The sequence below is a fragment of the Ictidomys tridecemlineatus genome, chromosome 9 (assembly GCF_052094955.1).
Source record: "Ictidomys tridecemlineatus isolate mIctTri1 chromosome 9, mIctTri1.hap1, whole genome shotgun sequence".
Classification (NCBI taxonomy): Eukaryota; Metazoa; Chordata; class Mammalia; order Rodentia; family Sciuridae; genus Ictidomys; species Ictidomys tridecemlineatus.
In genome coordinates this window covers 94,986,927-95,010,936 of record NC_135485.1, presented here as the reverse complement: position 1 = coordinate 95,010,936, position 24,010 = coordinate 94,986,927, and the positions used below count along the sequence as shown (strand labels likewise).

Below are 24,010 nucleotides of genomic sequence, written 5' to 3'. Positions count from 1 at the left end.
GTTCACTGGGCTGCACAGACATCTACTTTCAAGTGGGTGAAAATAGATAAGAAATCCATTTGTACATTTGGTTGTGGGATTAACACTCAAAAGAGTTGAACACCACCACCGTAAACCTTCCCATAGTAACTCCACACATGATTAAAACCAGTCTTTGGCAAGTTGCTCCTAAATCTGGAGTATACCGTAGTTGCTGGCCACAGAGAAAACCCAGCCCAGTGGCTTTTATATTATAGTTCCACAACATTTCCAGATGACCAGTCTGGAAAGGCTTAGATTGCTTTACCATCCAAAGGCACTGAGTTGGATCAAAAAGAAAAAAAATATCCTATTAAAGTGAATCAGTCAATGACGTAATTTACTACATCAATAGCAGAAAAGGAGTATTTTTAAAAATTTTACATCTCAAACTTGGTAAATGATGAATGAGTTTTACATAGGAACACAAAGGCCACAACATGCTGGAAACAAATTATATGACAGAAGCAGGAAATGTTTAAAAAACACATCAAAAATTATATTCCAATTACAGCATTCTTGGGATGAATGCTACAGGTCAGATTACATATTATACGTGTTACAGATTCCTATTTACAATCCCCTGTTTAGACCCATTGAAAGTTTATAGAAATGATTTCCGTTCTAACTGAGGCATTTCTTGTACTTAATTTCAGCTGACTAGTAAAACTTTTTTTTATATTAAAAAAAAGAAAAACGACCAATCTTGTTGATTTCTAGTTCCATGTGGTAAGAAAAGCTAATATTTATTGAAAGTTTATGATGTGTGAGTCAGTATGGTAAATGATTTGTATTAATATATAAAGTAAGAACAGTATTCCTTTGAGGTAACTTGGTCTTTTCAAAGAAAAAAGTTGCCACCCTATTGTAAAATTAAATTTCAAAACGTGTGATTAAAGAAACAAATATTGACCTATGTTCCAAGAATGCAGCTTTAAAAATACATCTTCTAAAGCATAAAATCCTCTGTATAAATCCAAATAGGCACAGTTCAGACTTGGTATACACTTTTTCACTTGAAGAAATTGCTCTGTGTAGAATATTTCCTTTCTTTCAGGCAGAGGTTGGCAACAGTGGCCAAATCCAGTTGGCCACCTGTAAGGCCCTTGAGCCAAGTATAGTTTTTACATTTTTAAATGGGTAAAAAAAAAAAACCAATATTTCATGACACATGAAAATTATATAAGAATAAAAGTTCTGTGTCCAGGAATAAAGTTTTATTGGAACACAGCCACACTCATTGTTGACATGTTGTCTGTGGCTGTGTTCACGCTACAGCAGAGCTGAAGAGCTTATGACAGAGACCATATGGCCCACAAAGACTTAAAATATTTATTTTCTGGCCCTTTACTGAAGAAGTTGGCTGACCTCTGCTTTTAAGAAGAACCAAGAAAATTAAACATAACATCACCTAAGGTTATACATTTAGGGTTTCAAATTTTGATTTTGAGAGTAGTCGACTTCTAACCTTGGTCTCAAATGCATCAAAAAGTTTCATGTCATCCGATGGCATCATGGGACTTAAAATTTAGCAGATCAATAGAATGGGTCTACATCAGTGGAACTGATGTAGGGTGAATTTGTACTGCAGGGAACATCTGGAAATGTGTGGACATGTGTCTTTGTTGCAACTCAGGGGTACCACTGGCATCTAGTAGGTAGAAGCCAAGAGTGACTGAACATCAGCCAACTCCCACAATAGAGAATTACCTGGCTCAGAATGTCAATAGTGCAGAGGCCAAGAGACCCTAACCTGTAGTTTCTTGTAGGAAACTAAAAGTCCTCTCTAACCTCTAGACTGTTCCTCAAATACAAACACAATTGTGGTGACATAGATTCAATCCCACTCCATGCCATATTTACATTAATATTTATGAGAAGATAATTCTTTTTTGTTTTATGAATATGTTTTTATGACTGACCATTACCCATCTGTACTATAATAACTTCTAAAGTTGAATGTTTCATTCTCAACTATAAGCCTAAGTAAATAATGTTTTTAATCACTCAATTTATTTAGCCTGATTTATGCTAAAAATCCACCTGATTCTATTTTAGATTTGGTTTCTTGAAAGATTTTCTTGATCTTAACGTGGTCAAGGTGAAGTGAAATATCAATGTTAGAAATGTTCTGATGTCAGGTGTCAAAGGATGAATCCAAGCAAATGCTACAATGATGGAACAGAAGGAAAAAAGAGGGAGGCAAGAAGACAGGCCATAGACCACTGCACTATACCTGCAGATCATGGTTTAAAAGGCAAGTGGAGGAGAGAGACAACAGAGAGACAAAATACACAGATTTAGTGGGTTTCACGTTGAGGCAAATTTTCAAGATTGCTTTAAAGGATCTAATCAGGGGATATTCATTTATAATCAAACTTTAAAATTTTATACCAATCGTCTGACATGTTCTCTCCTTAAATTGGGACAAACCAAGTCACTTTAGGAACTCTATGTTATACCCCTGTGTATAAAGGGAGCATTCAGGACACGTGTTTTTCTTCCTTGAAGGCCACATTACTGGAACTTAGCTATGCATTTTCTAGCATTCTGGATACACTGTTTTGCTTTCAAAATATTTAAATTTGTGGAAAGGATTCAAATTAATCACTTTTTTATAAATCACATATTTAAATGTCTTTTAATCAAATATTTAAATGTCTTCTAATCTTAGAGAACTATCTCTGATCTTATGTTAGGATACTCTGACGCATTGCTCTCAAAACCTCCCATTATCACACACACAAAATAACAGTTTTGCTCCTACGAATGCCCTTTCATATCTCATAAAACTGTACCTTTTCGCCTGTGTCACCTTTGGGGCCACTTTCTCCAGTATCTCCCTGAGGAAGGGAAAAAAGTGAGACAGGTAAGACATATTGGTGCCACAAAACAAAGAGCAGTTTTCATTCAAACACACCATAGAAAGAAATCTGTTGCAAATGTTCTACAGAGGTAATGTACTTTTACCTGACCAGCTGCCTGATTTCAATACAATTAATTTTATTACAATGAAATGGCTGAACAGTTTTAAACTCATAAGATTAACAAGGAAGCACTAATTTATCTGTCTGCCTTTTAATAGCATATTTGGACATTTAAGCCTCTTCGGTCTGCTTCTTTTCTCCTCTGCTCAAAGCTCCTCTTTAATGAAGGTTTTTTTTTTTCTGATAGTTCTCTTAGTAAGTTATGCTAACCATGTCCTGCCACCCCAGTATTCTTCTCTGTGCCACACCTGCCCCCTGGACTCTCGTCATCTCTTTTCCCTTTTGTTAGTATAAATTCTACCCTCTCTTCAAACCCATTTTAGCTCTCCAGGGCCTCAAAATCCATGACAGGGCTTTCAAAGCTTGTGGACTGAGCATTTATTTATTTGGCACTACATCATACTCTAGATCTTTTGTACAAACACAAAAGAGTTGCACTTGTGAAATGAAAGTTTACATATTCTATTAGAAAACTATTTTTATTAATCACAGTAAAATGAGTTTGAGGAATTTATGCTTTGATATTTTTAAGTCTTCTTATGCTTATTTCATGGTATCTCCTTTCTACCCACAATGCAATGCCACTGGGGGAAAAAGAATTCATTTAAGCTGTACGCTTTGCTGCCTCAAATTCTGAATTCTTGAATCTAAGCTTTACAGCATAGCATGTTCAAGGGGAAATGTCATGGATTTGGAGCCAGGACGAGAGTGTCCAGCTCTGGCATTATTGGGCGGATGAAATTCTCTTAGCATCCAGAGTCTCTCCTGTAATGTAAGGATAAGAACACTTTGTGCAACTTTAATAAATAAGTGATATCCTGTGTGTAGAGCAACTAGGGCATATCTGGTATATTCTAGGCCATTAGTGAGAGCTGTTATGATAACAATGCACAATTGTTCATGTGTTCCACAGGGTGGAATGTATTCCTCTCCAGCTTTGTAAGAGGTTCACCTTTCCATCATTTAAAGAGTTCCTCAAAATAAGAGGATGGTTTCTTGGGGCAGAGGAAGTAGAAGAGGGAGATTCCATTGTTTCCCTCCATATTTTCTTTTATTGTTTTAAATAAGCATGAAATTTACGGTGACAGATACTCTACAGTGGACTGTGCGAGCTGGTGACACCATCTGATGAAACTCCAAAAGGATGCTGCCATTATTCCCTCTCCCTCCTGAATTTCAACACAAAACAATAACCTGAGGACTAATTAATTTCAAGTTAATTACCATGAACTATTTGATGCCAAATAAATGTAATCTATTACGAGGAGACTTTGACAGGCAGTTTATTTGTATGTAAAAAAAATTGTAGAAATCCTTTTATTAAAAAACAAACCTCAGTTTGTTTGAGTGGTTGTTAAGATAAGAGTGTGACTGAGCTGTCCCTTCATGAAATTGCTTTTACACACCTCTATTTTGTTGTTCTTCCATTTAAATATGTTTTCCCTTTTTTCTTTACAATGCTTAAACATATAGTTGCATTAAAGGTGTGTGTGTGTGTGTGTGTGTGTGTGTGTGTGTGTGTGTGTATTTTTTATCTTTAGATGAATTTCTTTTGAGCTTAGGGGTTACAATACTAACTTATCAAAAATATCCTAACACTTAGGAAGAGTATAATGTAAAGTGTTGGTTGTTTCCCACTCAGCACATTCTCAAGCACTATTAAAAAGCATGAGAACCAGGAAAATAAGCACTACCATATTCACTGAGAGTCCAAGTCATCAGGGAGGCCCAAAGAATAGTAAGGAAAGGAGGCTAACAGAAATTGAACATGCAGCATCCTGCTTCTCCTTTTGTTTCTCTTTCTGGTTTTATAAGAATTCTTTGTGGGACAACTTTCAGATAATTGTTGCAGGTAAACCATCTGTATCCCTTTAACCTCATGACCCAAGAAGCTGTAGAGAGAGATGTAGATGCTTAGAAGAGTACTGGCCTGGCATTAGCAAGTGAGCATAAGAGTGATTTTGTAGGCCTAGGGAGTTCTGAAAGCCATTTAAAGTCTGTCAAAGGAGTTTCAATTTGCTTCCCTTTTCTCCATTTCTTTAAATATTTTACTCAAATTTTTGCTGTACACAAGAATTACACTATTTTCTTCTTTCCCTAATTAACAGTTTAAAAACAGACAAATGAATATAGTTATTAACTGTCCCCCAACCCTGGCTATCATATCTGTCTGTATGTCCATCCATCCATCATCCCTCCATCCATTCATCCAGTTCAGGTGGGTACTTCTTGGGAGGAAAACAGATAAACACAGGTAGAAATCATACCTTTTCTCCTTGTTCTCCAGGCTCTCCCTGAGCAAAAGAACAAAGATTGAGTAACGTTAAGTGACAAAACACCTAATTAAGTAACATTGAACAAACCAGATATTGAACACATTAGGTGAATTATGTATGGTACTTTCTTTCTTGTTATATATAGTTTCTATAGGAAAAAAAAAGGTATGATGAGTTTCCTGCAGAACTGGGTATGTATATCAATACCATATGTACTCTTAATTCTTGGCTTTTACAGGAATAAAGACATGTGCAGTGTTTCAAGATGATCCAGGCACAGGCTGGGCCACTGAGGAGCAGAAGAGAGTGACAGTTCAGTATCTGGAGAGACTTCTTAATCAGCTGCTTTTTATTTTGTCCAAACTCTAGCATGTCCTTCCACAAAACCCTTCACACAAAGCATCTCCAGGTGTGAGGATTATTTCCTGGGACTGGAGTTCCAGTGTGGTCTCTTCCTAACAGGATCATAAACCTGAGATGCTGAACTCGGACCCCTTCACAATGTCACATACTCCCTCTAACTGTTGATAACTAGCGTGTTCCAGGTGAGGTATATTTTAGGAGGTACGAATTCTTTCAAGGAAGACACGAGTAAGGGGCAGAATTTCAGTGAGTTTTGAAGAGACATCCGTAACTGAAATGATGACCCCAAGGACATGAAAATTACCATGCTCTCAAAAGAATTTCATTTTTACTTTACCCAGGAAAGGACAGGAGACGGGGTGGGAAAGTTCTAAAGTCCATCACACACATTATGATAATATTTCCAGCTGAAAAGATTGAGGGTTGCCATGAGATGAGACTGCTTTTTAAAAAATGGTATAAGGCAATTATTGTGAGGTTTTTTTTTTTTTTTTAAAAAAATGAAAATATAACCTACTCTAGAAGTCAGTTTGAAGGCAAGACCCTTTTCATTCTCCAGAACTCAACCTGACCCTTTGGCTCTCTGAATCTCTGGCCACCGTCACTTCTAAACATCCGTCCTGATGTCGGGTCGCTAGGCAACACAAGAATAGCACAGTGAATATGCATTAAGCATTAACTCCCATCATTTGGCTTTTTAACATGGAGCAAGAGAGGGAAGAAGACAGGAAAACGACTATAGTCCCAGAAGGCACATTTTCTTTCCTCCCCTGCAGGACAAAGGACAGGTCTATAAATTTTAGATCTGTCTGAGGCGCCTGTCAATAGCAATGTGATCTGTAAAATCAGCTGACAGGCATCTGTGGGTAGGGATACGCACCAGCACAGCTGATGGGATTAGGCATTAGTTTTGTACTTCAAGGGATGTTCACTCATCAAAGGATTTGGGATTTGTCTGCCTGTTTGGTTTAAACTAAATTGTCACCAATCTTTTTATATTTAACAGATTCATTTGTTCTTTAAGAAACAAAGAAAACATGTGATCCAAAAACAAAAGATCTTCATTACATTTTTTTCCCTATTTAGTAATTCAGAGCTACATTCATTTTTAAATTTTAAACATGCCACATCTTAATTCTGCTCTTCATCTGATTAAGTGGTTGTGTTGGGGAGAGGCTGAAGGTGGCCAGATCTTGAGGAAAAGCCACAGAGGCATGGTGAACATCATCTTTAGGAAGGTTTGTAAATATGTATATGTTAGGCAGTATGTAGGGGACTTATGTTTTTATATGCTCATGAAATGGTAAAATGACAATAGTCATATTGAAATAGGGGTTTTCTTATGTTAATTATCCCAGAATTAAGATTTTAGACAATCATATCCTATTTGTTTTTCTGACTTTTTAACTTAACAGTAATAAAAATCACAAATATAATTTATTCATTAGTCACAAAGTTCTATACTGTAGCATATTATACTATTGACAAAAAAATTCCACCCGAGTGCCATCAGAAGGATATAAAAAAAAAATTGTGATAGCTACAATCTGATGGAAATCCATGAGTTGAATGATTCTTTTTGGCTTTATTTGTACTAACCTTTGGCCCTGGGATTCCATTCTGTCCTACTGTTCCAGGCAACCCAGGCTCACCCTCAAAATGAAAAACAGATATCATCACTAAGTAAAATAGACAAAATCATCACATCAGTAGCTAGAGGAGATAACCATTCAATAATGCTGTAGAAAAAGAGAAAAATGACTATTACTGTAATCACAAGTTAGCTTATACAATCCAAAATTCTATGTGATAGAGAGCAAGGTATATAACAGGATTAATTAATTTATTATTTTTATCAGTAAGAAAGATGAATGGACTAACCCATGGAGTTAATATCTAGCATGGTATTAGGTACAGCCTATATATCATATAAGTACTGGTTGAATGAATAAAAGATCCTTGAAAATATAAGACACTTAAGATGGAGAATTTTTAAGAGATTAACTCAGAAAAATAAAGATTAAATCATAATATTTTCATATTAGATTTAATCAAATGAACATTTGTAAATCTAAATCTTGAAGAAGACACATCTTTGAATACCCACTTAATGTATTTAGACACATTTGATACAAAAGTTAAAAGTAAAAATGGCTTTGATTTCTTTTTCCAATATCATTGTAAAAATAATTCGAATAACATATTTGGACTTAAGGGCTCTCATTCTCATACTGAAAGGGAGACTTTTGGCGGGGGGTAGGGTGAGAAGGAGATGATGGCTATTAATCTAGAAAAATTATCCATCTAAGAAAGGTGATGATGTCTACTAGTCTTTCTGGATTTGCAACCAGCAATGATTTTCCAAAGTAGAGAAAACAGAGTCCCATAAAGTACCTAGAATCAAAAGAAACCCATCGACCTTGTGCATTTCTGCTGCTAGTTGGTTCCAACTTAGATCCATGAGAATCTCATTTTAAAACACCTGCAAAGCCCTTTCCTGTGTGCTCCAACTAGTGGACAACTTCCTTCCACTGAGGGTGATAAAGTTGTTTTTTAGTTGAATTTTTTTTAACAGATTGATTTTTAGAGCAGTTTTAGGTTTAAGTTACAGAGTTAAGTGATTTTAAAGAACACTTTAAAAGTCATCTAAAGGGCAGGAATTGGGTAATTTTTATATTTGTGTTCTCAGCCTCAAAAATATGTACATTAATAATACAGTAACATTTTTTTAATGTGCCAAGATCTTTACATTCATTAATTCAATTAGTTCTCAGAAGCTTCTATGTAGTACTATTGTTGTCTATTTTATACGTGAAGAAACTAAGGAATAAAAAAGTAATTTGTCCAGATTTACATAAATATAATCAGGATTTGAACTCATGATCTGGCTTAAAAGGTGGGACTTTTAACACTGATGAATGAATGTATCTAGAAACTGAGAGAGAGAGGATAATGAATATTTCTAACTTCATTGTATTTGGTTTATATGTCCCATTTACAAATGACTTTCCAGAATGTACAGAAACCTAAATTAAATATAACTTACCTAAAGATAATTCATGCATTCCTACCAGATTAATCTAAGCCATGTGAAGCTTGTAGTCTCTTTCTAGAAGAGTGAAAAATATCTTACTATTGTGCTGGATTATTATAATTGCTGAAGTCTTAACCTTCTGGAAGAAATTCGACTTCTTGTCTAAAATCACACTGTGATGGCAACTCTTGCACTTTCCTTGGTAAAACGACAAAATTGTTGACTTAGAATAATGATGGCCATTATGGGAAAATTTTGATATGCCATTTGTATGTAACAAAGGATAAGAACTTGGAAACAGAATACACCCTGAAAGAGGACTATCATTTACTGTAGAACTAGAAAAAGAGCTATTGAGTCTGCTTTCTTCAAAGAATCCACAACAGGATGCACTAATATCATAACTCATGGTTTAATGCAAATAAGAGATGCTGTCAGGGAACAATGAAAACTTTGTTTAGACTTTCAAAGAATAACCATGGTAGCCAGAGTTACTTTAAAAAAAAAAAAAAAAGGGTTAAGCCCCTTGGAACCAGACAAAATTCATGCTGAGATTTCAAGCAAGGAAGAGAAATGTTGCTTAGGTATCTGCCTAACATTCTCCTTAATATATGAACATCAAGGGACTAAAATTTGATCCCCTTTTCTCTTTGATTTTACATATTTCTAAAATAACCTTTAACCTAAGATGAAATAAAAAATTGTACCAATAATCTCATCACCTTTATGACTATTTTCATTTTTTCCTGTTTCCGTAGTCTTTTTTTTAAGCTTACATATTTCCAACCAATTGAAAGTATATTACATAGTTTAATGTTATGATTTTTGTTCATCACACATGTGTTTTCACATGATATTCATTATTGTCTTGTGAACAGGTTGATTATCCTCTATCAAAGCCAAGTGTGATCATTTGTTTAATCGGTCCCACATTGTTGAATACTCAGGTTGAATATTCTATCCAAATTTTTATTGTCAAACTAAAGTAAATACCTTTGTAAACATGCTCATATTTTTCTGTCAAATTTTTAATTATGATAAATGCCCTGGATTTATGTTTTAGTCACTGGAAACATTATGGCCCTAACTGCATGTTTCTAAATTGCTTTCTAAGAGCATTCTGAGTTTGATTTGCTTTGATAGGCATCCATTCTGTATTAGTTTTTCATAGCTTCATCAACATTGGATATCACAATTTTAATTCTCTTTGTGGCTGCTTAATAAGCCTAAATAAGAGCACACTGCTGTTCAATTTGACACTTCTTTTTCACTTTCAAATTAAATATTTTCTCCTGAGTTTATACTATAAATAGATTCATAGGACTTTAAATCTGGATACTGAAGAAAACTGTTACTTGAATGAATCAAAGGGAGATGATAAGAAGAAAAAATGACTCATAGCATTTTACCTTTAATAAAGAGTATCAAGAAAAATACATCCCAAGTCAGATGAGGGGGCCTTAGAGCATTCTCTGTCTCCTAGGAAGTGTGAAAGGAATGTTCGAGCTGAAGTGCTGTTCAACTCTGAGGACCAAAGCTAAGCTATGCAATCCTGAAAGGCATGAATTCATTTATCTAAGAGCTAGAGAAAATCCACTGTATGTTCTACTGTGGTCTGAGAGTTTCATGGACTATAAAAGATGAGACATGACAGGTGCCTATACTCAAAGCTTATTTTTGAGTGAGAAAAAAAGATATATACATAATAACTGAAGGAGACATCTAATTGAGTTTGTGGTTATTTTGTTCTTGTTTTGTTTTGTTTTTCTTTTTTTGAGCAAAGTTTTCTTCCAGCTCATGAAGAGGCATAATAAATAGAAATCAAAGCATAGTCTTAATGAGGAATGAACTATGTCCTGAAGTGTATTAATTTGTTCCAATATATGAAGACAAAATTATCATGAGTCCCCTTCAAATAAAGTTCTAATGATATTATACTATTATATAATAGTAAAACATGTACATATAACAGAAACATACACATATCAGAAAGATATAGAAACAAGAACTAGGCTGTGTGTGTGTATACCAGTGTGTGTGTGTATAGCTAGTCTCATGTTTGTTGGACAACTTATCCATCTACTTCTGAATGCCTTCCACATTTATAAACACTGAGGACATTTAATCAATGGTAACAAAGCAGGTAACATCTTAAAGACAGGTAGATTGATGGGGTTTTCTCTAGCATAGTTTAAATTTTAAGGCCACTCCCAGTACATTACTCCAAAATGACCGTTTCCAAATTTAAGCTGAAAGGAAGTTGGAGTGACTTTTAAGAAAGATAGTTGTCTGCTTTTATTTTATATATATATATACCAAATACTCTTTGGAACTCTAACAAAAGATAAAACATCGCTTAAGGCTTTTGCAATTATTTCAGGTACTACTACTCAAGGTCGACTTGAAAGAGCACTTAATGACAGAAAGGAATGTGGTTTTCTCACACAGACTGAGTGCTAAAGGGAAACAAGTCATTCAGCAGTAATGTCACTCACCATCACTTCAATCACAATAGCTTTCCATTCTGTCATTGGGAATTTAAAATGAATTGAGCTTTACATTTTTAGCATAATGTAATTTAAAAATAGAATGATTTCTTTTAAGCAGTGCATTTTCAGAAAAAAAATTCATCCAAACAGAAGATGAAAATAACTTCATGTAGCATGGGCTTGGCACTAGATGGAAAGGGTGACACAGAACACAATGTGGCATCAGAGGTTAGGATGCTCTGCCCCTGGAGCTGGTGATCGGGGGTGAGTATGTAGAATAAAATAAAGACTAAAAATATCCAGTGTTGGTCACTGATACCTCCCTGAAACTCTGGGTGCACTGGGCCTTTCTTCCTGACAGTGACTCAGCACACAGAAGGGTCTCCCTGGCTTCACCAGTGAGCAAGACCAGCCTACAGCCATTTTTCTTCTGCAGCAACCATCGGAGAGGAAGAGACATGCTTTATAGGTTTCAGAACCTCAGAGCCTTTGGCAACAGATAAATATCAACCAGTACAGGATTGTTCTTTGAATGCAATAAGGCACCAACCAGCAACATCCAGAAATATTTTTCAGGGCAGAGTCAGAAAAATGGTGTCCAGCTCTTCATTCATATTTATCCACATTCTCTCTCTCTTCTTATAACTATACACACACTATCTATATTTTATTTGAGTTTAGTTTTCCATTCTAGTTCTCTAATGGCAGATGGTGCAAACATGAACTTGGGTGAAGATAGGAGGTATAAAGTGGTCAAAATACTTAACCTCAAACTCTACATAAATGCAGCAGACAAATAAAATATAAAATAAGAATCCTATGCCCAAATTCTAAGTGCTATTACTGCCCTAGATCCTCTGTGATTTTGTACCCCTGCACACTTCTGTAAACTCTCAAGGATACATGCACCTCAGCTTAAGAACTTTGATAGAAGGGAGATTCAGTTTACACTAATGACCCTGTGTAGCAGCTCCACTGTCCTTTATTAAGTCTGTGTGGGCTGGCCAAGTGCACTATTCATCGTGTTTGTGTGTGTGTGTGTGTGTGTGTGTGTGTGTGTGTGTGTGCACGCGCGCACACGTGCATGCATAAGTAATCATTGAAATTTTATTTGTGCACTGTTCATCCTTGATTATACTTCTTCTCTACATTTTCACACTAATTTCTACACAAATGAGTTAAGTACATTCGAGGATGTGAGCGCACTGTAGGCTGGTTGAGACACTAAGATGTCCAGGCTGCCCTACTAGGAGACTGGAAAATAAATCTCATGGCCAGAGATGGCTTTTGGTCTCAGCTCCAGCAAAGCTGTCTTTGGTGGGCAGAGAGGGGACCCAGGAAAAGGTGGGAGAGATGTTAACCAGCAGTTGTCCCCTCTAAGTCCAGGACAACCTGTGATGTGAGGACTGAAAAGAGAAGGTAAGAGTGACAGGAGGGAAGAAGCAGGGGTGGGGTCGTGTGTGAAGGATAGCCAGGAACGAGAACTTCAGTAGCTTCCAAGAAAGACCCTAAGCCCTGCAGACTCTTCGAGGGGAAGAGTGGTTACCTTAGAGGATTAAAGACTCCAACACCTAAGCATATACCTATCTCAAAATAGTGATACCCTATCTCAAAATAGAAAAACAAAACAAAACAAAAAGCAGGGCACGGTGACACATGTCTGTAATCCCAGCAGCTTGGAAGGTTGAGGCAGGAGGATCTCAAGTTCAAAGCCAGCCCCAGTAAAAGCAAGGCGCTAGGCAACTCACTGAGTCCCTGTCTCTAAATAAAATACAAAATAGGGCTGGGGATGTGGTTCAGTGGTCGAGTGCCCCTGAGTTCAATTCCTGGTACCTAAAACAAATACACAAACAAAAAGGGCTAGAAATATAGCTCAGTGGTGGAGTGTCCCCAGTATATCCCCCTCAAAAGACTCCATTCATTTGGCCTAACAACATTTATATAGACATGGTTTTATCCCTCATTCCCTCTGCTTCTTCCCTGAGATGAAGGTCAAGCAGTAGCTGACGCTTTATCATGTCACCTAAAGTCCCCAAGCACTTACCTCTTACCTCATGAACTCACTCTAACATCTGCTTTTCCCTAAGACAAAGCACTTAGAAGACAATGAAATAGTTTAGTAGAAAGGGATCAGGTTCAATGACTTATAATAGACAAACACATTCAGACAGGGCAAGTCTCCCAGGAACAAAAGCAGCAAAGAGATGGGGATGACATTAGAACCCAGGTTGTCTCATTCTTCCGAGCAGCTTCTGTCTAAAAAAACTCATTCAATTTCATCATGTTTCCTTTCTGCTTAATTTTAGCATGAAATAGCCAAGTAGCTCTAGGAAGCATCCCAACATTTCTGCTTCCAGTGGTGCAGGGCCAATGGTTTGCACTTCTATGGGCTCCATGTGTCTTCTGTAAAGTGTGCAGGGCTCTGGTTCAATGTTAGCCTTAATGGAGTAAGATGTATAATAACAGTTCACATTATTCGTTGTTGTTGGATTAAAGATGTTACCTGGTTACCTAAGCCCTGCAGACTCTGCGAAGGGAAGAGTGGTTCCTTATTCCTCAGAAATCTGAATAAATTTGGCTTCAGATCCACTTTCACAGGCCTCAGATGCCCGAGACCTGCTTTTCCATTCCCACTGCTCAAGTTCTTGTCTTCATGAACTGAGTCAACTCTGGTTTGCCCCAGACGGATTCAGGTGGGTGAGTCAGTTCTTTACCCATTGCCTCAAAGGGCTCATCCTGCCCCAGCTTCTTGTGAATTCAAGACTGACTATGTGGCGCTCTTGGGATGACATCACATCACAGAGCACACAGTTGGTCTTCATGTCCCTGGCTTCTCCTTTCTCCCCCATCCTCCCTCTCAGACCATCCTGGCAACTCAACTTCTCTCTGTGAGGAGCAGCCAGCAGTTTTTAGCTCCAACTTCACCTGGAGGTGAAGGAGGCTTTGTAACATGGTGAAAGAAAAGACGGAGTTGGTTATTCATCAGAGAACTGCCATTCCTGTAGGGAAGTTTGGTCTTGTTTATCTCATCAGCAAACTCCCTTCCCCAAATTAGAATCTCTGTCCACATTGGTAAGACGATATTAATGAGTAGAAAAGTAGACAGACAGATCAACCAGAAACTTAATGCAAATATGCTATATCAAGTAATTTGCTGAAATGGGTCTTAAATTGATCAAAGTAATATCTAAATTAAATCTAGTAACCAAATCTTCATTATGCTCTTTAAAAAAAAAACCAAGTTTAAGAATTACAAATGTCTAAAAATGTAAAATAAGAAAACATTGTTGTATCAATAATATAAGCTATATATTAAAGCTATTTAGTAAAGAAGTATAAGCTATTTAATAAAGAGGTCTTCTGGCTAATACTTAATTTTAATTTTCTATATTGCTAATATAGACAGATAAGTCAAAGAATGGAAATGAAATGCAGGGAGATAGCTAAGAATTTAGGGGTCTCAGAAGATAGACCAATTGAGTTTATCTGGATGAAATTTACATAAATAACAAGAACTATTTGTTCTGAGCACACTTGTAACGTTTGATGGCCAGATAGTGGTACATATGGATCCCACTGATGAACTCTCTACCTGTCCCCTCATCCCTGCCAGGAATAGTTTGAATGATATATGTTTTTTTCTTTTACAAAGAGAATGTGCTTAATTTATAATGGAAGTTTTAACTGGCTTTGTTCAACTGGAAAAATTCTAAAGGTCAGTGGAGAGTAGAATGAGATAATACTTTACTAATACTCACTTGGGTACCCAGGAGATTTGTGTCATGGAGGTATTAAAGGCCTCTAATGCAGAGAGGAAAGTTCTCATCTTTTAATAGAAAATTATATTTATTATATTTACAATTATACTTACTTCCATTATTTTTTCTGATTAAACTCTGAGGTAAATATTATAATCTCTATTTGACAAATGAGGAAACTAAGGTTTAGAGAAGGCAATTTGTCCAAGGTCATACAAATACCTAGGAGCAATGCTAATCAGGCATTGGGTATGCAGTGCTCCGATTTTCACATTCACATTAAACCTAGTAACCGGACTTTCATCATGCTTTGTTAAAAACTACCAATATTTAAGAATCACAAATGTTTAAAACTATAAAATAACATAATATATATCAATTATGTAACATAATAGTTGTGTCAATAATGTAAAATTAAAAAAAATTATAGTTGTACCAATCAATGTGATTTTAAAAATCTACATTCTTAACTACTATTATGCATTACAAGCAGAATTTCTGGCTTTGAAGGCTATTCAGTCATAATACCTGGGTGACTCTGGGGAGAAAATCTGTGCTTTTGTACCTCTATTTTCTCATTAATAAAATGGAAATAATCACAGCATTTACTCCATAGGATTGCTATGAACTGTGTGAGTTAGTATGCACAGAACCCTTAAAATAGAATCTGGCAGCTAGTAAGTGCTGAGTGAATTTTAGTAATTATTTTATTTTTTGGTACAAGGGATTGAACCCCAGGGGTGCTTAACCACTAAGCCACATACCTCCCCCTGCTGCCCCTGCAATCTTTTTTATTTTTTATTTAGGTCTCCCTAAGTTGCTTAGGCTGGCTTTGAACTTGTCATCCTTCTGCTCTAGGCTCCTGATCCTCTGGGATTACAGGTGTGTAACTGTGTCCCGCTAGTAATTATTTTAAACAACTTCTGTTCTCTGCACTAGGCAAAGAACAGAAGATAATCCTGAAAAAAATTTAATTTCTTATAAATTAACCTCAACAATGCGGTGTTGTTTTGTTTGTTTTGTTTGGGGTACTGGGGATTGAACCCAGAGTAGATTTACCACTGGACTACATGCTAGTCCTTTTTATTTTTTATTTAGAGACGGGATTTTGCTAATTTGCCAAGCTGGTCTCAAACTTATGAACATCCTACATCAGCCTCCTAAATTGCTGGGGTTACAGGTGAGAACCACCATGTTTAGCATCCATGCTGTTTTACAGTTAGATAATGGTTGGCCCCTTGGCACTGTGACCAGAGGTCAAATAAATGAAACCTGGTAGATGTTACTATGTTATGATTATCACAATAAACTATCTCAATGCAGTTTTATTTTTAATAAAAATTTCAAATTCTAAATTGATATTAGAAATTAGATCTAATGATACAAAAACTGGTTTTGTGGCTTCTATTATTTAACAGTGTAGTGGTACAAAATTTGGAGTATTGGTTATCCATGATAAATTTTAAAACCCCATAGTGATTAGTACTGTGGTGTTTTAGAACAGAATTCTAAGACCAAGGTTCTCTGTAATTTGTGTGTATTACAACATAGTCATGGTTATTCTTTCCCTTGACAACACTTGTCAGATTTTAATTCTCACTTAAAGTCATTTATTCCAGGAAGCTCTCTTTGTCTTCCAGAGGCCAGACTGCCCTATGCTCCTCTTGCATACTACTTAATAGCACTGCAACTTAACATACTTTCAGCATATTGTTTAATAAATGTTCTTATTCCCCTTAGCCTGGAAATTCCATGACAGTGGACACAGCTTTAACTTCGGTACTCAGTTGGTGCCTGGCACTTTGTAAAGTTTGAATAAATCCCTGTTGAATGAATGACTGAAGAATCAATATGTGAACCAATGGACATATGTAAGGGAATCCAGGGGCACAAGCTTTCCCAAATTACAGATGCAATTTACTAAGAACTAATAAGTCAATATTTCTGTATGCTCTTCTATTAGAAATATAGTGGCTTTTAAATTAAAATGGCAAATAAATAAACTTCATGATGTGATTCATTCAAATACTTCCACTTGGTGGCTTCTTTGTCCTGCAATGGCTTGTGAGGAGCTTCACTTCTTACACTCCTTTTTCCCAACCCCAATTCCTTTGATTTTTATTCTCCTCTCTCCCAATATTTTCATTTACTAGAATGATAACTAGTTCTGAGTTTCATTGAAATATGCTGAAGTGAACCCAGAGGGAAGTGGTTTGAAGAAAATATGACCATAATTGATTTATTTCCAGCCAGCATTAAAAAGCTTCTTTCAATTAACTTTTAATTCCCTTCTAAAGGAACTTAAAATTTATTACTTAAAGAACAGAACTATCTTTTGTTCCATTGAAAGAAGTGAAATGGAGTGCAAAGTCACTTCGAGAGCAGGACAAGCCTGAAAATACCCGGTCCACACTCAGGGTTAAAGTGATTTGACTTTATAAAATGCTCTGTAAAAGGAAAATGATGGTGTTCTTTAAGAAAAAAGGAGGCGTCCTATGACTATAGCTACCAGCAGAAGAGCAGTCCCATATTCTCAGAATTCTAATCTACATAATTGCTGATTTTAGACGGCAGGAAATTTAATAAATATAATCTAATTCCCACCTCTAACCCATAGAAGAACTGAATTATTGTAAGATTCTTTCCCTGAACCATTAACTAATCTGTAATCAGAAATCAGTCACTTATTTTGCTCTTAATATCTTTTCTTAAGGTATAGCATCAGAAAGTCATAAATATACGGGGTAATAGATGACTGAGTAAATTGTGCTACAGGAAAATTCTAGGTGAACTAGCCAGAAGACAAACAGAACACAACACATTGAAATCCTTCAGGAATTTAATTCAGACTCTTAAAATGATGGAGTCAAAGTAGCAAAGAAAAAAACCATATGTTTAGTGGTTACAGCAAATGAATCAGGAATAAAAGATATCGGGTTCACTGTATAGCTCACTGTGCAGCTTGAATCAATGGTTTGACCTTTGGAAGTCTGAGAGGCTCAATTTATCGGCTCTCTAAATATACTTACAATAAAAGTGCCATTAGAAGTATGCTGTGAAGATTAATGTCAGGGAAGAACTGTGAGACTCATGTGTAAGAGATGAAAGGAATTCCAAATACCACAACTATAAGCTAATTAAAATGTAATGTTCCTTAAAAATCACATAGCTAGCTAGGATAGATTCATAGGTGACACACTAATATCAATTTTTAATTTAAATAAATTTTGAAGTTTTAAAGACAATAATAAATTCTGAAACAGGATTATGAAATACTTATCATTTTGCTTTGGAAAAAAAAATATCCCTTATGACCCAGGCCTCAAAAAATTCTAGTCTGCCTAGGCAAAAAATATATATATTTTTTAATCCTGAAGATCTTTGACGTTATTTTCATTATTTTTTCTCTTTAAAAGGAGATGAGGATATGAACTCAGAGGAGCATGGGCTCGACTTGTTATAGGCTGTTTATCTGTCTCTACCTCTTTTCTTGCATGGCACGGTGCACCAAGGCTGGTCACTGATTGCTATTGAAATAAATTGTCATTATGATGATTAAGATGAAAAAATGATTAAGATGAGAAAATAGTCGAAAAATTAAAGGTTGTAAATAACACCCATTCAGAGGTTAGATTTTTAAAAGAATTGATATATAAATATACCAAAAAAAATTGTAGAAAATTCTTTAAATTCCGCCAAAGGATTCTTCAGTTTCAAAGTGGTTCTATCCCAGGACCGCCTCTGCTGACCAGCACGGGAGCCTAGGCCCAGCCCAGATCCGTCCACAACCACTTGTGCAGGACCCAGGTCCAGGATAGATCTGAGTTCACTCCACTCCCTACCTGGGAGCCTAAGCCTAACCCACTTCCATCTTGGGACACTGCAGTCACTACCATAGCCTTCCCCATGCAGTAGCCCCTAACTTTTTGACAACAAACAGGGCCTAGAAGCAGCTGCATCTTAGAGCAGGCATCCCAAAGAGAGTATGAGGCCCATCCTTTCAGCCCCATCTCTGTAAGACATTGTTTCCATCTTGGGGCACTTTAACTATTATCTAGAGTTACCTTGGCTATTGCAGCCACCACCTTTAGTTGCAGTAGCATACATTGAGGGTCACCAGCAGAGTCTGGAAGCCTAACATCAAGGTGAGGTACTAACCATCTGCACAAGTATTACAAGAATATAGGAAAGAAACTGTATTATCTCAGATCTATGCCGCAAGAAAGGAAGACACATGGACAACATGAAAAAACAAGAGAGGAAAGTGCCCCAAACAAACCAGGATACAATAATAACAGAACCTACAGACAGTGAAGTTGATGAAATGTCAGAGAAGGAGTTCAGATGGTTCATAATTAAAACGATCTGTGAATTAAAGAATGACCTAAATGAGCAAATACAAGTAAAAATGGTCACTCCAACAAAGAGATAAGAGAGCAAATACAGGTAGCAAAAGATTACTTCAAGAGGGAGCTAGAGACTCTGAAAAAAAATAGTCAAAAATCCTTGATATGAAGGATACAATAAATCAAAGAAAAAAACTCAATAGAAAGCATAACCAACAGACTAGATCACTTGGAAGACAGAATGTCAGATAATGAAGACAAAGTATACAATCTGGAAAATAAAGTTGATCACACGTGAAGATAGTAAGAAACCATGAACAGAACATCCAAGAATTATGGGACAGCATCAAAAGAACAAATCTAAGAGTTACTGGGATAGAGGAAGGCTCAGAGTTTCAAACCAAAGGAATACACAATCTCTTCAATGAGATAATATCAGAAAATTTCCCAAGCATGAAGAATGAATTGGAAAACCAAATACAGGATACCAAATGTACAAAATTACAAAAGATCTACACCAAGGCACATTATAATGAAAATGCCTAGCATACAGAATAAGGATAGAATCTTAAAGATGCAAGAAAGAGGAATCAGAACATATATAGGGGAGGCCAATTTGTATTTCAGCAGATTTTTCAACCCAGATCCTCAAAGCCAAGAGATCATGCAACAACATATACCAAGCTCTGAAAGAAAATGGATGCCAACCAAGATTCTTATATCTAGAAAAACTAAGCTTTAGATTTGGTGATGAAATAAAAACTTTCCATGATAAAGAAAAGTTAAAAGAATTTACAACTAGGAAGCCTGCACTATACAACATCCTCAGCAAAATATTCCACAGAGAGGAAATGAAAAACAATAATGAAAATCAACAGAAGGAGGTATTAAACTAAAGGAAAATCTCATCAGAGGAGAAACCAACACACATTAAATACCAAAAATAAACAAAAATAGCTGGGAATACAAATCATGTCTCAATTAATAACCTTGAATGTTAATGACCTAAACTCACCAATCAATAGACACAGACTAGCAGATTGGACCCCCCCCCCCAAAAAAAAAAGACCCAACAATATGCTGCCTCCAAGAGACTCATCTCATAGGAAAAGACATCCACAGAATGAAGGTGAAGGGTTGGGAAAAATCATACCACTCACATAGACAGCAGAGGCAAGCAAGGGTTTCCATCTTCACATCAAATAAAGTAGACTTCAAGCTAAAGTCAATAAAAAAGGATAAAGAAGGACACTACATACTGCTCAAGGGAAACATACACCAATAAGACTTAACAATTATAAATATATACTCCCCAAACAATGGAGCATCTATGTTCATCAAATAAACTCTTCTCAAGTTTAAGAGTCAAATAGACTAGAACACAATAATTTTGGGTGACTTTAACACACCTCTTTTATCACTAGATAGATCTTCCAAACAAAAGCTGAACAAAGAAACTATAGAACTCAATAATACAATCAATAACTTAGACTTAACTGACATATATAGAATATTTCAACCTCCAATGAGAGAATACACTTTCTTCTCAGCAGCACATGGATCCTTCTCTAAAATAAACCATATACTATGCCAAAAAGCAACTTTTAGCAAATATAAAAAAGTAGAGATACTACTCTTAATTCTATCAGATCATAATGAAATGAAATTAGAAATCAATAATAAAATAAGAAATACACTCCAACACCTGGAGACTAAATAATATGCTACTGAATGAACAATGGGTTACAGAAGACATCAAGGGGGAGATTAAAAAATTTTTAGAGGTGACTGAGAACACAGATACAACATATCGAAATCTCTTGGGCAGTATGAAAGCAGTTCTAAGAGGAAAGTTTATTGCATGGAGTTAATTCCTTAAAAGAAGAAAAAGTCAACAAATAAATGACTTACATCTCAAAGCCCTAGAAAAAGAAGAACAAATCAACACAAAAAGAAGAGAAGACAGGAAATAATTAAAATCAGATCTGAAATCAATGAAATTGAAACAAAAGAAACAATTGAAAAAACTGACAGAACAAGAAGTTGGTTCTTTGAAAAAATAAATAAAATTGATAGCCTCTTAGCCATGCTAATGAAGAGAAGGAGAGAGGAAATTCAAATTACTAACATATGTGATGAAAAAGGAAATATCACGACAGACACTACAGAAATACAGAAGATAATTAGAAATTATTTTGAAAACTTGTACTCCAATAAAGTAGAAAATATGGAAGGCATCAACAAATTTCTAGAGTAAAACAATTTGAATCAGGATGATATACATAATTTAAACAGATAAATTTCAAGTGACGAAATAAAAGATACCATCAGAAGTCTACCAACCAAGAACAGCCCAGTACCAGATGGATACACAACCGAGTCCTACAAGACTGTTAAAGAAGAACTAATACCAATACTCTTCAATTTACTTCAGGAAATAGAAAAAGAGGCAGCACTTCCAAACTCATTCTATGAGGCCAATATCACCCTGATTCCAAAACCAGGCAAAGACACATCAAAAAACCCGAAAACTTCAGACCAATATCTCTAATGAACATAAATGCAAAAATTCTCAATAAAGTTCTGGCAAATTGAATATAAAAACATATCAAAAAGATTGTGCACCACGATCAAGTGGGATTCATCCTAGGGATGCAAGGTTGGTTCAACACATAGAAATCAATAAATGTAATTCATCACATTAATAGACTTAAAGATAAGAATCATATAATCATCTCAACAGACATAGAAAAAAGCATCTGACAAAATGTAGCACCCCTTCATGTTCAAAACACTAGAAAAATTAGGGATAATAGGAACATATATCAACATCATAAAGGCTATCTATGCTAATTCCCAGGCCAATTTCATTCTAAATGGAGAAAAATTGAAGGTAAAAACTGGAACAAGATAAGGATGCCCTCTTTCACCACTTCTATGTAACATAGTTCTTGAAACACTGATCAGAGCAATTAGACAGATGAAAGAAATTAAAGGGATACACAGAGGCAAAAAAACCCCTCAATTTGGCACTATTTGCTGATGATATGATTCTATACCTAGAAGACCCTAAAAGTTCTACCAGAAAATTTCTAGAACTAGTAAATAAATTCAGCAAAGTAGCAGGATATAAAATCAACACCCATAAATCAAAGGCATTTCTGTCTATCAGTGACAAATCCTCAGAAAGGGATAAAAGGAAAACTATCCCATTTACAATAGCCAAAAAAAAAAAAAAATACTGGGGAATCAACTTAAAATAGGTGATGGATCTATATAATGAAAATTACAAAGCCCTAAATAAAGAAATCAAAGAAGTCCTTAGAAGGGAAAGAAGATCTATTCCTTGCTCTTGGATAGGCAAAATTAATATTATCAAAATGACCATACTTCCATAAACACTATATAGATTTAATGCAATTTTGATCAAAATCCCAATGACATTCCTCATAGAAATAGAAAAATCAGTCATGAAATTCATCTGGAAAAATAAGAGACCCAGAATAGCTAAAGCAGTCCCCAGCAAGAAGAATGAATCAGGTGGCATCACTATACCAGACCTTAAACTATACTACAAAGGAATAGTAACAAAAAAGCATGGTATTGGCACCAAAACAGACTGGTAGACCAATGGTACAGAATAGAGGACACAAAGACTAACCCACATAATTACAATGATCTTATATTAGATAAAGGCACCCAAAAACATGCATTGGAGAAAAGAGTCTCTTCAACAAATGGTGCTGGGAAAACGGGAAATCCATACGAAACAAAATGAAATTAAACCCCTATCTCTCACCATGCACAAAACTCAACTCAAAATGGATCAAGGACCTAGGAATACAACTAGAGACCCTGTGTCTAACAGAATAAAAAGTAGGCCCTAATCTCCATCATGTGGGATTAGGCCCCAACTTCCTTAATAAGACTTCTTTGATGCAAGAATTAAAATCAAGGATTAATAAATGGGATAGACTCCACCTAAAAAGTTTCTTCTCAGCAAAAGAAACAATCTCTGAGGTGAAAAGGGAGCCTACATCCTGGGAGCAAAATTTTACCACTCACACATCAGATAGAGCACTAATCTCTACGGTATATAAAGAACTCAAAAAGCTAAACACCAAAAAAAAAAAAAAAAAAAAAAACAAAAAACAAATAAGCCAATCAACAAATGGGTGAAGGACATGAACAGACACTTCTCAGAAGATGATATACAACCAATCAATATACAAATATATGAAAAACTGTTCATCATCACTAGCAATTAGAGAAATGTAAATCAAAACCACTATAAGATTTCATTTCACTCCAGTCAGAATGGTAGCTATTAAAGACAAACAACAATAAATGTTGGCAAGAATGTGGGCACAAAGGCACACTCATACATTGCTGGGGGGACTGCAAATTGGTCTAGCCAATATGGAAAGCAGTATAAAGATTCCTTGGAAAACTGGGAATAGAACCACCATTTGACCCAGCTATCCCTCTCCTTGGTCTATACCCAAAGGACTTAAAAACAGCATACTACAGGGACACAGCCACATCAATGTTTACAGCAGCACAATTCACACTAGCTAAACTGTGGAACCAACCTAGATGCCCTTCAGTAGATGAATGGATTTAAAAAATGTGGCATATATACACAATGGAATATTGCTCGAAGTAAAAGAGAATAAAATCGTGGTATTTGCAGGTAAATGGATGGAGTTGGAGAAGATAATGCCAAATGAAGTTAGCTA

General features: G+C 35.8%; 1 protein-coding gene across 1 annotated transcript in view; it reads right to left on the bottom strand.

Annotated features, from left to right (window-relative positions):
• Col25a1 (collagen type XXV alpha 1 chain) overlaps window positions 1-24,010 on the bottom strand; it is a 444,456-nt gene that overhangs the window by 76,448 nt on the left and 343,998 nt on the right. The window contains exons 13-15 of the mRNA XM_078021824.1: window positions 7,244-7,297; window positions 5,273-5,299; window positions 2,817-2,861 (exon numbers count right to left, since the gene is read on the bottom strand). Coding sequence (XP_077877950.1) covers window positions 2,817-2,861; window positions 5,273-5,299; window positions 7,244-7,297 — 126 coding nt within the window. The remainder of the gene's footprint in view (window positions 1-2,816; window positions 2,862-5,272; window positions 5,300-7,243; window positions 7,298-24,010) is intronic.